General features: G+C 49.4%; 1 protein-coding gene across 7 annotated transcripts in view; it reads right to left on the bottom strand.

Moving 5' to 3' along the window:
- Window positions 1-207: 207 nt before the first annotated feature.
- The window catches only part of DENND11 (DENN domain containing 11), a 61,763-nt gene continuing 44,811 nt past the window's right edge, over window positions 208-17,159 (bottom strand). For all 7 annotated transcript variants that reach the window (XM_007177025.3, XM_057550269.1, XM_057550267.1 and 4 more), the window contains 6 exons: window positions 14,056-14,209; window positions 9,460-9,598; window positions 8,429-8,560; window positions 8,140-8,290; window positions 7,554-7,622; window positions 208-5,888 (listed from right to left, as the gene is read on the bottom strand). In XM_007177025.3, coding sequence (XP_007177087.2) covers window positions 5,693-5,888; window positions 7,554-7,622; window positions 8,140-8,290; window positions 8,429-8,560; window positions 9,460-9,598; window positions 14,056-14,209 — 841 coding nt within the window. In that variant the 3' untranslated portion in view covers window positions 208-5,692. The remainder of the gene's footprint in view (window positions 5,889-7,553; window positions 7,623-8,139; window positions 8,291-8,428; window positions 8,561-9,459; window positions 9,599-14,055; window positions 14,210-17,159) is intronic.

Here is a 17,159-nt window from a genome sequence, read left to right as displayed (position 1 = left end):
CTACCACAAACCACGTTTCTTGGACCAAGTGAAGGACTGCAGCACACATGTTCATGTTAAAATGTGAATTTTAATTGTAAAAACTGTTTTCTGTAAATATATCAACCTCTCTGCATACAACTTGGTTCAGATATATACACATATGATATACACAGATGTTATTTGTACCACAGAACAACATCAATTCAAGAAACATTTACTCTTCGGGATGAACCCCAGCTTCCTTTAGGCCTTTAAAATGATCACCATTGAAAAGACAGAACAACATACCCAGATGCAGTATATTCAGGGTGAGATCTATGAACTGTCTTACTAATTTCATACTATGAGGTAAATACTTGAAACAAAAACATTCCGTTTCTCTTATTGCTGTAACTCTTAAACTGGGGCATTAATCAAAATAGGGGTTTGACATTTAAGGTGACAGGGAGACTATGCTGATCCTAATTTGGAAAAAACAGAGCTTTTCCCAAGGCTTACAACTATTTCTTTTTCAGAAAAGGTTTCTCTCTCAGACCTATAAAAAAATTTAGCCAACAAGCTTGGGATAAACAAAGGAGGTTAGTTTTGTTTTTCCTCTACTCCGTACCCCTAAAGTCTCCTACCTAGTCTGTTCAAAAGCACAGAATCTACAGCTTTCCTCACTGGTCTTGGAGGGCTAGACCGAAATGCATTTCCTGATGCTGCCTTCAAAATTTTTTGAGACTTTTATCTTTGCTTGATTTGGCCAAAGGAAGGAGTTTTCACTCCAATGTCAATGGTGTATGTTAACAACCAGTGAACTCAGTGACCTGTGTGTGGATTTTTCATTTTGTGGATCATCTCCGGCTAGTTCATAATACCCTACACCCCACCCCTGCATCCCCCAACTGTCCTTAGAAAGCAAAGTAGATGTACCATTAGTCTAAAGAGGCATTCCACAGCAAACAGAGGTAATTCATACCTATCCTTCTATGGTAGTTAAATAAATTTTCTGAATTTAGATCCTATTACCTCTAAAAGCCCACTACGCTGAGCTTCTAGAATAAATGCTAAAGAGATGAAAGCAGGGCTTTACTTCTCCATCATTTCTCTTTCTAGCTCTGGAAAATTCTTACTTCCTTTCTAAATGTGCAGTTTCACCAAATGGCCCCTGTGTTCCAGCGCCACAAATGAGTCAAAGTGCCAGTTGTAAAACTACCCCTGCCTCCCATCTCCCTCCAGCTAAGAGGCCTGGTAATCAGCGTGATCACATTCACCCCCGTTCACACAAGAGTCTCACTTAAGGCTGGTGACTGTGTGTCCTCCTCCATCGGACTGTCAACTTCATCTCAAGAGGCTGTTTGTTAGATTTCACAGGACAGTCCTTATTCACTCACCAAAACATTTAAATAACAAAACTCTTATGGGGTCTCAGCTGCTTCCAAATTGCAATACTGCCCGTTTCTTCTAGGATTATAGTTTTGAAATTTCCTTCCAACATCTGCATACTCAATTCATCACATAGTAATATCAATATAAAAATAAACTTCCATTTCTTATAAGAAAAACATGAACTAAATTCACAGTTAGCCTTTTTCCACAGCACTCTGCACCCCAGTAGCTCCGGGGAACAGAGGTATATTGGTATACAAATGGAATATTAAAAATCCACGACTTGGGAGTAAAAGGAGCCCTGAACTCCTCTTCCCCTACCTGAATCACAAAAGGGCTTTCCCGAAACGAGAGGGGACGGACTGGCCTGCTGAAGTGAGCCCCAGGTGCACGATCCTCACGGCAGGGCACTAAGTACCGCAGGAATGCAGGGAAAAGACCCGAGGACTGGCCCTTTCACAGAGTCTGAGCCCACCAGCCAGGAACCTAACGGGGAGACGAAAGCCCATGTGAGACACGCTGGTCCCCGTACTAACCTTGCCTGTTTGAGAACTGTCATCACACCAAAGCAAGTTCACTGTCTTATTTTATTCAGCAGCGCCCTCCCCCTCCTCTACCTCTGCAAGTATGATCCGTCCTGGGAGTGGAGAAAGCACCTCAATTCATTCCCTGGGCTCTGCAGTTTCATTTAAAACAAAACAAAACAAACAGTCCCTGAGGTCCCCGCCTCTTCCTGGAGGGTTGCTGTACTGCCGTTAAAAGGTTAACTCATCACTGCCCTTTACAAAAGGTTCCCCAAAGGCCTCGGTTTAAAGGTGAATAATCTTATCTTTTTATTGCGTTTGAAGGGCTTTCAGTGTATCAAGACAAATAGCAAGTTCATCCTCATAACCACCAGAATGAAAAACAGTGATTCAGCTATGATTTCATTTATCTTTATCTTCTAGCTAAAATATCATAGGTAGTTACACTGATAAATGAATCTTCACACGTGGTATTGAGAATTATCTGCACCCTGTGCTATACTTAAATTTCCCATCTTGATTTTCACGTGGGACAAAACAAGGTAAGTTATAAATGCAAATTCCTATGCTAAATTATTTCTATCAATATATCAATGAATTTAACTTCCCATCTCCAGCCAAATGGAAGACATGATGCCAGGATGAATGATGGCTACCGGAGACAAATGCCTGCTGATGCACAGCAATCATAACTCACTGAGGACTGTACAGGCACTTACATTAGAAGGGATCTACACCAGGCCTAAGGAGTGCTTCATGCTTAGCAAAAGCCAAAGCTAATTCTAAACTATTATTTGGCCCATACTTTTTGGTCTGGTGAAAGACAGGTCCTACCATTTCTGACTCCTGAAGAGTCCTAATCCAGAGGACAACTGGACATTGTCCCAAATGCTGAATGGTACCATCGGCCCAGCCTGCACAAGTGAAAAATCCATTTTACCAGAACTCTGTCGTATCTTACAGACATCAACAAACCCGGAGCCTGGATTCTAGGTCCCACAAAGACTCTCGCCACCGAGAATTTCTTCTAACTTGACTCAGGGATGACCTGGCAGCCCCCGTGTCTCAGGTCAGCAGTGTTTCCAAGTTAGGACGTGGCTCACAGCTTGGCGTTAGATCAGGCTTAAAGTTCCCCAGCAGGACCAAGCCAGCTGGCGCGGTGGGCGGTGGGGAGGGAGGGAGGTGGTCCAAGAGTCTAGAGGGACAGAAGGCCACCATCAGTCAACATACCCGAGGTTCCCAACCTGCTCCAGAAGGTCACAGTAATAACAGTAAGCCCTGTCCCTACGGAGGACAGGGAAGAGGGACATTCTCCAAAGCTTCCAAACAAAAGCAGATGGTTTCTCAGAAAATACTTCCACAGTGACACAAAAGCAGGTCTGTGTGGCTTCTAGCTTCTGCCGTCCCTGTGCAGGGAGTCTTGCCTGGTACCTCACCAACGAAGTCCCCTTTCCGAGACCTGGCAGCAAGTGATGCTGTGGGTACTGCTCACCTGAGCGATCAGGGAGAAGGCGGGAGCCTTCAAACGGTGATCTCTGACCTCGGAAGCAAAAGGCTCCACATCTGCATCCTTGGGGGACCACAGGCAGTGACAAGGGTAACTACAGGGCAAGAGCGCGCTGGCCAGCCCAGCAGAGGGCGCTGCACCAGACTCCTGCCCCCCACCCCACCCCACCACCCGCCCAGGAAGCTGGCAATGCAGGGAAGAACCGATTCTTGGGTTTCCTCTTCAAGGTCAGCCGAGCCCAGGGTGCGTATGACCTCAGAGTGGCACTGCCTCATGGGTGCACCCCTCCCAGGACCACCCCCAGCCCAGACCTCTGCGTGAGCATCGGGGGGACACACAGAGATGCCAGAGGGACAGCTGCCTAGGACGGCAGGGAGCTAAAAGGAGCACAGAAGCCTAGGCCCACCATTCAAAGGGAAATACAGGAATCTCATCTTCATCCTACTACCTTTACATCAGCACGTCTGAGCTTGGAGTTACAATACCACAAAAACAAAAGCGTTCACACGCAGAAGGCCTCTGGGGCAGAAGTGCTTAAAAAGAGTATTCTCCCAAAAAATTCCCCAGTTGCACAGAAAGGGGGTCTGCCTGTGTCCTCCACGAGAATCTGACCGTCCCTTTTACGCCCACCCCTACTTCTGACCACCCACCCCCAACTTAGAAAGCCTTGAACCTTCAGATACCACTAAAAGTATAAAAGTAACCATAACTTGACCCAAGTTAGAAAGGCCGCTTCTTCTCCAGGGGCAAGAGGAGACAGTCACTCTTCCAGGAAGCTTTGAAGCTTCAGCTTCTAAACACAGATTCTTTTTTTCTTTTGTAAACATATGTATTACTGAAATGAAGGCTAAACCCACAGAGGAGAAAAGTGTACAGTTTACAATTCAATGCCCAAACTTATATACTTACATAAAAGATGCTACCTTGATTAATCAATGTCTGTTTGCATTTCCACATGTGAATTTCTTTAGTCTTGAATTCCATGTCAAGGAGCTACAGTGAAAATATTTTTAAATAAAGCAATAAGCCCTATAAAGCTAGTCTTGAGATAAGACATGTGATCCATCTATTTGGAAGTTTTTTCTCTCTGCTGTGTACATTTGCCTGGCTGGAACTTGGTCCCAGACATGGATATACTGATGGTTTTTCCAATAACAGAGCCAGGCAGGAATGGTGAAGGGCAAGAAGTTATCTGTCACCAACAACCCAGGATCCCACGTCAAAATCCTAAACAGACCCAAAAGACCTAAACGCTACTCCAGGAGCTAGCTTCTCTGGCTAACAAACTGTGGCCATCTCACCTAAGCTGGCATCCACTGAACGCCCCAGCCAAAGAGAACAGGCAGGGCCGACAGGAGCTGTCCCAGGTCAGAACGTTCCAGAGCAAAGCAGAGGAGCTCATCGCTCACACTCAGGGTTCCCAACTACTTTCCTGGGTGGAGGGACTGCCACGTTTGCTCGCTAACAAACCTGTACATCTCTGGTCCCAATTACTTAGCTCGACAAATGTCATCTCTGCTAAAGAGAAGTTTGTTTACGAGGGCTCCAAACTGGTACACACTCTTGTTAACATCGGCCCGAAGGAATCTGCCAGCCCGTCCCAAGAAAAGGGGATTCAGAGAAAAAGGACTATTACGTGGAGTGGCCACCATTAACTCACTCAGAGAAAGGTTTCAAGCTTCATTCTACAATTTTAGTTCTCAGGTGACTGAGAAGCAACCTCTCCCTGTCATCTGTCCTTAGAGAAGCTCATACTTGGTGACAGAAATATCCTTTGTCCCTCTTTGAAGTCTCTTACCTACGTGAACAGAGAAAACACAGATTTACTCTAATAAATAGGAAAAGGGATTTGATCCCAAGACTAGACTTCCAGAACTGATTAAAATAACCTTGAAAAGCCACCTGGTCTAGCTTCTGCTTCGGGCAGGTGGACCCAAAGCCACACTGGAGAGTTCTCTTATTCTTGATATGTCAAGCGACAAAGACCAGACAGACTTTCTCAGCAGCCCAGCCCCACGTTTCCAGAGCTCGGCCCGCTCCTGGTGATATGCGGTCTTCGCCCCATCTCCTCAAGTCCCTCAACAAGGCAATGAGAGCATCTGCTTTGATAACTCCTAAGACCACACCAGCGGCAGCTCTGAAGGTGGTAGCTTCCAACGACCTACAAAACCAAGGTGCTCTCATCTTACCTCTTGGGAGGGAGGGAAGGAGATGCAAAAGTTACATTTGTTGGAAGTATAAACAGTGTTCCTTTGTGTCAACTTAATTAAAAATCAGGCCATCTGGGGCCTGGGTGAACTCATCCTTCCTATGGGCAACAGGGGTTGTCAATGACCAACATGACATCGATGCCGTAGGCCTCCAGCAGGTCCATAAGAAAGCTCCGGTCTCCTTGGGGGTCTAGACCCATGCCCCGGGCATGCTCAGCTGTCAGAGTTTTGTCTTGACTGGCGGACACCTCCAGCAAAGTCTGAAATATCCGATTGTTTTGCTCTAGGAAAAACCTGCATTCACAAGACAAGACGTGGGAAAGGGAGGGCAGAAAAGACACGAAAGCTCACCAAGTAAGCCGCACATGGGGAACCAAAACTACACTGCTTTGCTTGATATACTTTTAAATGGTTTCAAAACTCAGACATATCTTTTAAAAGAAGAAAACAGGATAAAAGTTAAACGGTTATTCAAGTGCCGCTAAGGTCAGCAAAGAACTGGCATTAACCATGGTATGATGAGCAAAATCTCTAAGCAACTGACGACCTGACTGCCAAAAATTTATTTTCCTGTTGAGAGGGAGGTCACTAGGGGTTTAAACACAGCTGTAGGGAGAGGCCCCCATAAACTTTGTTCCTCTCTTTCTGCTTAGTCATAAAGGGAAGAGAAGGACAGAAAACAAAACCAAAAAAACTGATAATGCAGTTCTGAGGTCAAGACTTTATGTGAGAAAGTGAAATTCACCTTCAAAGCCCTGGATGGGTAATTAGAGCCGGCAGCAGGAGGTGAGCCTTCCTAGAGGCAGAGAAGGGCTCTGAATTGGCTCTCCAGCCCCTGAGGTACCCACACAGAAAAGGTGGAGCTCAGAGGCACCGGGGCGGGCACGGGGCAACCTGAAGCCAGCCGTGCTGGAGCGGGCAGTGAAGGAGGAAGGGGAGTCAGCCTGGAGGGACCGATATCGCCATAGCTCACCACCATCTGTACGCAGCTGGGTTCTTTCGATTGCTTTTTTTGTTTTAATTATGCACAGAGCATGATTTGAATGTCGCAAACTTACAGTACTGCATGAATATATGAACTGTAGTCAGAAAAGGCATTAACTGTCTAGACTTTTCAGCTGTGTTGCATAGAGCAAGGTGCCTAGTGCCCAAAGCAGCTCTGGGCGCTCTGGAATTTCAGATTCAATAGACTGTCAAGCCTTGATGAGACTGCTGGTTCTCTGCTCAGTTCCCAGATACTTTTACAGCTAAACAGCATGTATGCATTAGAAAGTATACTTTATTAGAATCAAAGTACTGTACCTTTGTTGAATTATCAAAGCCAATATCAAAGCCAGAAACAGTTCTAACTGCAAGTGCTATTCCCCACCCCCATCCCAGGAGGCGGGGTAGGAAGACCAAGCCGGAAGCTGGGAAAATTGTTTCTGGTTCAATTACAATTCTGTTCTTATCACTGAGCACTATTTCACACAGCTGCTTATGAATGAGATCAATGCAACGAGGTATAAAGGCCATGGCTCCCACCCTGACCACCAACAGCTCTGAAGGAAAGAAATGTCTTTCAATTCAAGAGTTAAGTTTCTGATTATCCCATAATACTCAGTACAAGGAACTGCTCTATTCAAAGGAAGCAATGGAATGAGAAGTCCCTGCATCCTGAGGGACACACAGAGCTCCTATGCAGCAGACATCTGGATGTAAATGCCCAACAGGAAGACAACTGCGGGGACTCCCATTTTCTCTTAATAACCTTCCCCTGCTGCTTTAACTTTTCTGGGTCCCCCTAACAGCATTTTGGGGCTCAGGTTGACTCTGTGTGGAGCCCAGCTCGAAGTGCCCTTGGTGGCAATAAAGGGCATCCTTGGGCTGCAGCAGGTAACACGGGAGGGATCCAGGCTAAAGCCGTTAGTGCTAAGGGACCCACGGGGAGGCCCACGACCGCCGCCTGGGCCGACTTACAGCACAAAGAGGTCCTCTTCACAAGGGTTATAATCGTCTTCTACCTCCTGGGAATACAACAGCATCTGCCTGCCGGGGGGGAGACGACCGTCAGCCTCTGGCGCAGCTACAAGGACCCCAGCAATGGGCTAGGTCACCGGCCAGGCATCTGCACGGGCCACCGCCTCCCAGGGAGGAGGCTGATCCAGGGTGACACACGCACCCCGGCCCCCGTCCAAAGGCAGGGAGAGCGGCAGCAGCAAAGATCAACAGGGCTTGGAGTTCAGGGCTGGTTCTGCCCCGTGTAATCCCACTCAAGTGACCACCTTTCCTAACTGTCATAAAATAGGGATGACGTGATGAGGTCATTTATTTCGCCACTGATACCAACACGCTTCCTCGGGCTTCACAGATTCCAGAGGCCGCCAGAAAGGAGTCACCCCACACATGCCTGCTGCCCATCACTATATGCTGGGAGCTTCCTCAACCCCGGCTCCTGGCAGAGGGGCAGAAATGTGCCCAGAGGGAAGGGGCGGCAGGCGGGCTTGATGCGAGCCCCCCGGCTGTCCCGACAAGGGCGGCACCCCAGCCCCGGGCTCTCATCTACCTCTGCTCGTTGAGCCGCCGGTACTTCTCCCGGTCGGCACCGTTGATCTTCAGCAGCGGCTGCAGGTGGTCGTGGTGCGTCTTCACATTCTGGTTGTCCACATAGACGTCGTACAGCTCCCGCTTCTCCTCAAAAATCTTCTCGGTGGTGCCTGCGGGAGCTGGGGTTCAGGCGGCAGGACCCCGGAGGACGGCCCTACAGGGAACCAGCCCGACCCTGCCGGGAAATCGGGGCCCCGGGCGACCCCGCCAGGGACGTGCGGGCAGGATGGGGCGGGCCCCGTACTCACAGGCCACGTAGGACACCTCCACCTCCAGGCTCTGGATGTCGGCCACGTTCACGTAGAAGAAAGGCTTGGACTCGGGAACGGTGCCCCCGATGCCCGGCAGGGAGACGTTGGCCAGGCAGCAGCAGCAGTACACTGCGGGGACAGCGGGGGTGAGGCCGCCCGGGCCCCTGCGGCCCCTCCCTCCCAGCCTGCCGGCCGGCTTCTCGGAGCTGTCAGCTCCTCCAAGGCGCTCAAACCCAACGGACACGTTTCAGTCTTCGTCTCTCGAGGTCCTGCTTAGCATTTGGCGCTGCTGACCCTCTCCCTTCTCAGAACTCTTACCCACCGCGAGCCCCGCGTCTCCTGGTCCCCTCCCCTCTTCTGACTGCACGCCTACACCCCCTCTGCCTTCCGCCTTCACTGGCTCACCTCGCGGGCCCGCATCTTACACGCTGGGACGTCCCTCCTCACATTCTCCCCAGATGACGTCACCCCCCCGCCCCCGGCTATCAGCTCGGCCTCTGTGCCACCCCCAGGTCTGTCTCTCTGGCCCAGCGTGTCCCCCAAGGTCCTGACCCAACTGTAGCAGTGCCTAGAGTACCGCTCGAGAAGGCCTCAGAGCAGCAACTCATCATGTCCAAGGTAACTCTGTCACGCTGCCCCCCACCTGCTCCTCCTCGGTCCCCCGCCTGGTGGCCTCACTGTCCTCGGCATCCTAGATTCTTCCTCCGTTACCTCACATGCATCAGCACCTTACACCCAGATGCCAGACTTTGTCAGGTTTCTCTCTTAAACATATCAAGCATCCATCCTCTCTGCTTTAATCCAGACCCTTCTCCCTCACCAGACTACTGAAGTGTTACCTGATCGTCTTACGTACCGCCAGAGTCCACATTCCACAATACTAATCCAATTGTGTCACTCCCAGGCCTAAAACCCCCGAGGCCCTCATATGGCTCAATCCCTTCTGGCCTTGGTCAACACTGGAAAGACTGGGGCAGTTTCTGTTGCAGAGAACTTGGGAAGAGTCCCTGACTTTGGCTTCTAGTTACCTCTATAGCATACAACGCCCACTGGAGGGGGAGAAAATATCAAAATGCGCTTTCGAAGTAAGGCAAATTTCCAAAGGATAAGGATCTGCTCCCCAAAGAACTTAATAAACTGAGACATGCAGCCAGCTGGGTGTGTGATCTGAAAAAATTAAAAGGGGGTGGGAGGGGAACAACTTGTTAGAAATATTGCGAAAACTATTCAATACAGGTGTGCACTAACCACCCCTTCCCCGGCCAACAACGACAACAAAAAAAACAAGGTACCACCAAACAGATACAATAAGGGATGGTTACTTCCACGTACAATGGTATTTTTCACTTTGAAAGTCTTATCTTTAAACTAGAGGTCCATCATTCAACAGCTCCCCTGATACACTGAAGTGTGAGTTTAGGGATCATTAAACTACTTTCCCCGGGGGAAGCCGTGCAGAGGAAGCGAAGCTGGACGTAACTTCGGAGAGTCTCTCCGAGGTGACGGACACCTCAGTGAGAAAGTTCAGCTCCCAACACGACTGAGCACCGGAAGGAAGAAAAGGATGGCCTGACAGTCCCGGGTGAGACCCCAAACGTACAGGCACCCGGCTCCCGTGCGCGGTGACGTGCGGGCAAGTCCCAGCTGAGACCCCAAATGTACAGGCACCCGGCTCCTGTGTGAGGTGACGTGCGGGCAAGTCCCGGGTGAGACCCCAAACGTACAGGGACCCGGCCCCCGTGCGAGGTGACGTGCGGGCAAGTCCCGGGTGAGACCCCAAACGTACAGGGACCCGGCCCCCGTGCGCGGTGACGTGCGGGCACAGATGACGGGCTACCCCACGGGGCTCCCCGACACAAGCCCCTGCACCTCACCCCACCCCCGCCTCCTCTCAGTGCGGGATGTGAGGAGCCCTCAACCCTGAGGGTCGCCTCCCGGGACCCTGCCGCCAAGGCGCATCCCGGGGTCAAGAGCTCGAGCTCTGACCCAGGGAACGCTGGGGGCCAGTCCTGCTCTGCCCTCTACTCACAGGGAAGCCTCGGGAAAGCCAGCCAGCATTTTGGGCTCACTTTCCTCATCTGTAAAATAGGGAGACCGCTGTCGCATCCTTCGTCTGGCTAGAAGGACCATTTGAGAAAAACCGTGTGGAACCCTTGGCACGTGGGAAAAGCCACATGCAGCAGCAACAACTGTCGCCGACGAGACATGAGGCTTCAAGGCAGGTGCTTTGTGAGCCTTCTGGAAGGTCACTTCACGCTAAAGCATCAGAAGTGATACTGCTCTTCAGCCGTTCGGGATGCAGGTGAGAGCACTTCTGGAGGCAGCTGCCACCGGCACCAAGGCCGCGCGCTGGGTGTGACACCTGGCAGCCCTCTGGGGCACGGCCACCCGAGCCCCAGGGTGGCCGCAGCAGTCCACCAGCCCGCCTCCTCTGGACCACCGGCGAGAGGGCTTCCCTACCCAAGGCATCACCCCGCACCACAGCCAACCCCCGCCCCATGCCTGCGGAAGGGCTGTCCCCGAGGGGCCCCGCCTGCCCTCTGCCACTCCTTTGCCACCATGTCCCAACTCTCGGGGAGGAGGGGCAGCGCGAGACCATGGCTGCTCACGGCCTCCAATCACACTCTCTCATGAAAGCCTCGCATCCTCTGCTTCCCTCCCTCCTCCTGACTGTTCCACCTCAGCCCCCGCCGGCCTCCACCCGCCAACCAGACAGAACAGAGCCAAAGCCCCTCAGGTTCTTCTCAGCGCCCACTCTGCTTATCTTCACGCCCTAAACGTGTGCTTCTCCTGCACAAAGGCCTGGCAGGGTTTTGTCCAAATGTATCCTGGGCCCTAGAACCCTAGAGCAAACCATCAGTCCTCAATTCTGCCTGTACTTATTTATTCATTCATTCATGGACACGTGTGCCTTCTGGCAAGAAGCATTTCCCACGCGCTCGCTTTGTGCCCTGAGCTAAGCAGTCTGGTTCCCACAATGAACAGAAGGCCAGGCCCTGCCCTGGCACAGTTTACAGGCTGGCGGCAGAGGCGGGTGCACAAGCCCGTAAAGGCCAGGCTGATATGAGCTGCGATGGGGGTGGGGGGGGCGGGGGACTGTAGGTACGAGAAGCAGCCCCTCCTGGGCCCGGCGAGGGGCCCTCCTCACTTCGGAGAGAGGGGGCCCCACAGGCTGCGCCTCGACCCTTCTCCTGTCCAGCTGCACAGCGCCACCGACATTTCTCCTGCTTTCGCTCCAAGCCATTTCCCTTCTCGCGGCCTTGTAGCTTCTTCCCTTGACTTGCACAGTTCCCACCTCTGTTTTCCCTATGCCCTTTCATGCCAGGTACACTCTCCTCTTCCTGTTCCTTCACCATTGTTGGCAGGCCCCTCGGGGTTCACGCTTCGTCCCTCACCTTTCACCTGTATCCCCCTAGGAAATTCATCTGCTTCTGGGGCTCAGTCCCCCCATTTCTGTCTCTCTCCCACTTTCCCATTTCCCTGGGGGAACATTTACCAGCCACTGTTGGGCCTCTCAGAGAGACTGCGATCCTGCCTTCCTCTCACTTTCCAGGTTTTTTTTTTTTTCCCTCTGTAACAGTCTTAAATCTGACTTCTACTTTATAAGCTTATTTGAAATTTTTCTTTATGTATGTGTTCACTTTGTAAAAAATTCACCGAACTATATACTTAAAATTTCTTAACACGTTGCAGGTGCAAAGTGCCAGCGGTCTGAGCGCCTGCTGTGCAGGGCCCCTCCCCCAGCTCCTGCGGTTGTGATAATGTCACTTTCCCCTCTTTGTTACTCCAGCCCCGGGAGCACGTGGCAGGCAGCCTCCAAACCCCCATGGACGCCCCCCACCTATTGGTGTTTATGGCCTTATGCAACTCCTTCTTCCTCTTGAGTAACTTGCTTTTAACCACCAGAATACAGCAACATTGCAGGGCTGTGACTTCCACAGTTAGGTACAAAGGATTATGACTTGCATCTCGCTAACAGTCTTTTTCACTTGTCGGCTTTGTTGAAGCAAGCCATCATGTTGGAGAGACCCACTGGGGGCAACAAATAGTCCGCAAGGCACTCAGTCCAACAGCCCTCAAGGAACTCAATCCTTCCAACAACCACGTGAGCTCAGAAGTGGATACTTCCCCAGTCAAGCCTTCAGATAAGACTCCAACCTTGACTGCAATCTCATGAGAGACCATGAAGCAGAGGACCCAGCTAAGCCATGCCTGGATCCCTGACTCACAGAAACAAATATGTACTGTTTTAAACCATTAATTTGGGGGCAATTTGTGATGCAGCAACAGATAAAACTAATACAGGGTGGTAGCCACTGTCTGTATTTCTAGTGTTTAGGTTATCTTGTTACCTTTCTGTGCCTTTGGTTTTCCAATTCCTGTATTACCAATTCCCTGTATTGACATATCTCACATAGTTTGTGTTTTCCTAACAAGACCCTAACTGGTACTTATTCAGGTTCAAATTCCATTGTCTAGTATCTAAGAGTCTCTACAATCTGATTCCAACCTATTGTTCCAATCCTTTCTCTCCTGGCCAGCTGACGTTGAAATTCAATCCCAGTCAAACTATTCTGCTCACATCCCATGAACTTGCCCTGTGCTTTCTCACGCCCACGACCTCACAAAGGCAGTGAAGTGGGGTAAGGAGTGAGCACTGACCTTGGCATCAGGCCTGTGTTTACATCCTGGCTCTATCTCCTACTAGCTATAAGGTCTTAACCAAGTCACTGAACCTTTATAAACCTCAACTGGTTTATCTGTAAAAAAAAAAAAAAAAAAAAAAAAAAAAATCCACTTTAAAGAGTGCTGCAACAGGTACTGATAAATAGCCAGCAGAATGTCTAACTCACAGAAGGTGCTGACAAAGTGATGGACCATGGTCCCCACTGTTGCTCATGCCTTCCCTCAGTCTGGAACTAGCTTCCCTCACTTTCCCCCAGCCAAATACTTCAAGGACCAACTCCTCTTCCAAGATGCTTTCCCAGAGTTCTCTAGAACTCATGGCATAATTTCTCTACCAGGGAGCCTGAAATTTCCACTTAAGTATCTTGCGACCACCTGTAGGGGACGGGAGATGGGAAAGAGGAAGAGGACGATGGAGGAGGGGGGATGGGGGAAAAACGAGGAGGAGGAGGAGTGATCTTTGTACCCTCCCAACGCCTAACACTTGGCTGGGTGTTTTGTTAATGGTAAATAAACATATTCTAGTATTTACAAAGTACTTCAGAAAAAAATACACAATAAAGGAAAACCAAAACTACTGTAACTAAGAAATATCTTAACTGCTCAAACTCTTCATCTTTAGTTCAAATGTCTGCCTTTAAACTACCTGAAGCAATCGCTAGAATCAGGTCCACCTCATCCCCCCCTGGAGTCCACCACAACTGGCCTATCAATACGGCTTTGCACCATGATTATAGAAGTATTAGAAAGCATATTAGTTTAAGATAACTTGCCTTATGTTTTAAAAGAATCAAATGCTTAGGTTACAATCCTATTCTATCAAAAGCAGAATTTGGGCATCAGCCCAAGACACAATTTCCTTATTCATTAAAACAATAATCAACAACTGCTGTCCCCAGACCTAAGTCCAGGGCTGTGAGAGAGTTTGGCTGACCTACCTTCATCTCGGGGTACATGTATCGGTGGATGGAAGGCAGCCAGTAGACAGGGGGCAGGCTGCCACCGCTCCCCGGACTGGCGCAGAGCACCCCCTTCTTGTCCTCGTAGAATGCTGCCAGATGAGAGTAATGTCCCGGCGTCTCCAGCTGGTGTCTGCACGACACACACGCACAGTGAGAATGGCTCTTCCCACAGACCTGCCACTCACTCCCTGGCCCCTAGGTAAGTAATACTTTGGTGGGGGTGGGGAGGGCGAAGGCCTGGATAAACTAAGAGACCCCCCTTCTTGAGGTCGCCTAGAACGCCTCCTTTGGTGTTACAGAAGCTCCTTATGGAAAACTCTTAACATAGGCTCTGAAACTCCCCAACAGTGCTGTGGACGTAATCTCCTCCTCCTGGGAAAGAGGGGGAATTAACAGACTGTGACTAATATCTATTGTTCTCCAGCAAAGGATGCTTCCCAGAGAAGGGGTAACTTGGAAGACCACAAATTCCCTGCTTGAAAGCTGCTCTTTGTTTAGAACGCATGCTCGTGTTCTTGCTTTGCTGATACAAAAGAATAAGATGGAGAGTACCCCTCAATGTCTCAAATAATGGAAAACAATTACTGGATGGCACGAAGGGCTTATAATTTTTGCACCAAGTAATAAAGTAATAAAGAGATCAGAATCTCTTTTTTTTCCCCACCCTAGCCTGCTCGGGTGGCAGAGACTTGGCTGTGGGTAGTTCTGTCAAATGACCCCAAAATCAAGAAAGCAACATCGAGGCCCTGGAGCATCTGGACAATGGAGAATCCAACCCTGTCTTCAGGTCAAGCACAGGAGGACCGTGGGTACCATATTGGCACTATGATTACTGACAGCACAATGGGTTGAATTTTAAATGAGGCCATAATCCAGTATCACTGGTGTCTTTATAAAAAGGGGAAATTTGGACACAGACGCACACACACACATGAGAACACCATGTGAAAATGAAGGCAGAGATCAGAGTGATGCATCTACAAGCCAAGGAAGAGCAAAGACTGCAGAAGGTAGGAGAGAGGCCATGAATAGATTCTCTCTCAGAGCCCTGGGGAGAAACCAAGCCTGCTGACACCTTGATTTTAGACTTCTAGCCTCCAGAACTGTAAGATAATACATTTCTGTTGTTCTCAGTCACCTAGTTTTTGGTACTTTGTTAGAGCAGCGTTAGGAAACTAATATAGGGAGAAATAAAAGGCACTAAAACCTTTTTAGTCCATTTAAATTTCTTTAGAACCCTATAATTTCCATTCTCTTACACTGAAAAAGAATCAAAATATAGCTTTACTGAGCAAGGGGAGGCGTTGCTGATTACGGCTGGCCCTGGTACAACGATGACTGAAAGGCAACCTGTCATCGCCGGCTTCCTCCAAACGATGACACAAACTCAGATTCAAGATTCGCACAATCCAACCGGTACCCAGCTGCTCCCCAGACATCTCTGCTCCAGAGGGACGTACAGCTCCTGACGTCAAGGCTATGGCTGCCACTTCTTCCCTGTGAGATCTCGGTCAAGCTACTGAACTTTTCAAAATCTGCTTTTTTCCCCTCCTTAAAAACGCAGATACTAGTAATACCGTGATATCATTCTGAGGTGTAAATGGAGTTAAGCAGAAAATGGGCCTCATACATCTCAGCCCCTCACAGTAGGTTCCTTCCTCCCTAGCACATGGGGCAGAGTCTAGCCAGGTACACAGCGAGGGCTCGGAAACAGTGGGTAAACGGGGAAGATTCAGGGCAAGCCCTGGAAGAGAACTTCAGGCAAATTTACATTTTTTTTTTAAAATTATTAGCACCTTTAATTATTATTTATTTATTTTTATTTATTTTTTGGCTGTGTTGGGTCTTCGTTTCTGTGCGAGGGCTTCCTCTAGTTGCGGCAAGTGGGGGCCACTCTTCATCGCGGCGCGCGGGCCTCTCACTATCGCGGCCTCTCTTGTTGTGGAGCACAGGCTCCAGATGCGCAGGCTCAGTAGTTGTGGCTCACGGGCCTAGTTGCTCCGCGGCATGTGGGATCCTCCCAGACCAGGGCTCGAACCCGTGTCCCCTGCATTGGCAGGCAGATTCTCAACCACTGCGCCACTAGGGAAGCCCCAAATTTACATTTTTAAAAAAAAATTAATTAATTTATTTTTGGCTGCACTGGGTCTTCGTTGCTGCGCGCGAGCTTTACTCTAGTTGCGTTGAGCAGGGGCTACTCTTCCTTGCGGTGCACGGGCTTCTCATTGCGGTGGCTTCTCTTGTTGCGGAGCACGGGTTCTAGGCACGCGGGCTTCAGCAGTTGTGGCACACGGGCTCAGCAGTTGTGGCTCGCGGGCTCTAGAGCACAGGCTCAGTAGTTGTGGTGCAGGGGCTTAGTTGCTCCGCGGCATGTGGGATCATCCCAGACCAGGGCTCGAACCCATGTCCCCTGCATTGGCAGGCGGATTCTTAACCACTGCGCCACCAGGGAAGTCCCAAATTTACATTTTTAAAAAGAAAAAAAAATCATCAAGTACACCCAAAAAAAGATTACAAAAATAAACTCTTCTCTGAGTGATAGCTCTCTAATTTGGGGGCTCCTATACATTTTGTTTTAAGCTTTGCAAAAGGAGGCAGTCGTGTGATGTAATAACAAATGACCCTGGGGGTATGTGTGTTTATAATCATTTCTTTCACTCTTACAAACGTTCACACGCTAGATGGGAAACCCATGGGGGCTAAGCTGTGTCTGACGATTCTGATGGCCGACTTCAGACACCCTTCAGGGATGTGTCAAAGGGATAAAAGCTTGATTACTACAAAATAACACACAGACAATTAAGTTCAAAGCTGTGTTCATTAGGACCTAATTTCCTTAAAAAGAACTGTGGGAAGCATTTTATTGTATTTTTAATACTATATTTTGGCTACTTGTTGATTTGCCTCTGAATTAACTGTCTTACCTGTTTGACTACATTAAACTCTATACTTGAACCAAGATTCTAAAGAAAAGCTCACTATTAAGTAAGGGTCTCTTATACAAAAAGCTAGTTTCAGGATCCTGTCCTTTGACAGCCTATACCACTGGCTGATGGGACAGAACAAGGCAATCATATGGA

Source organism: Balaenoptera acutorostrata, chromosome 7 (genome assembly GCF_949987535.1).
Source record: "Balaenoptera acutorostrata chromosome 7, mBalAcu1.1, whole genome shotgun sequence".
Taxonomy (NCBI): Eukaryota; Metazoa; Chordata; class Mammalia; order Artiodactyla; family Balaenopteridae; genus Balaenoptera; species Balaenoptera acutorostrata.
This window is presented reverse-complemented; position numbering and strand designations above follow the sequence as displayed.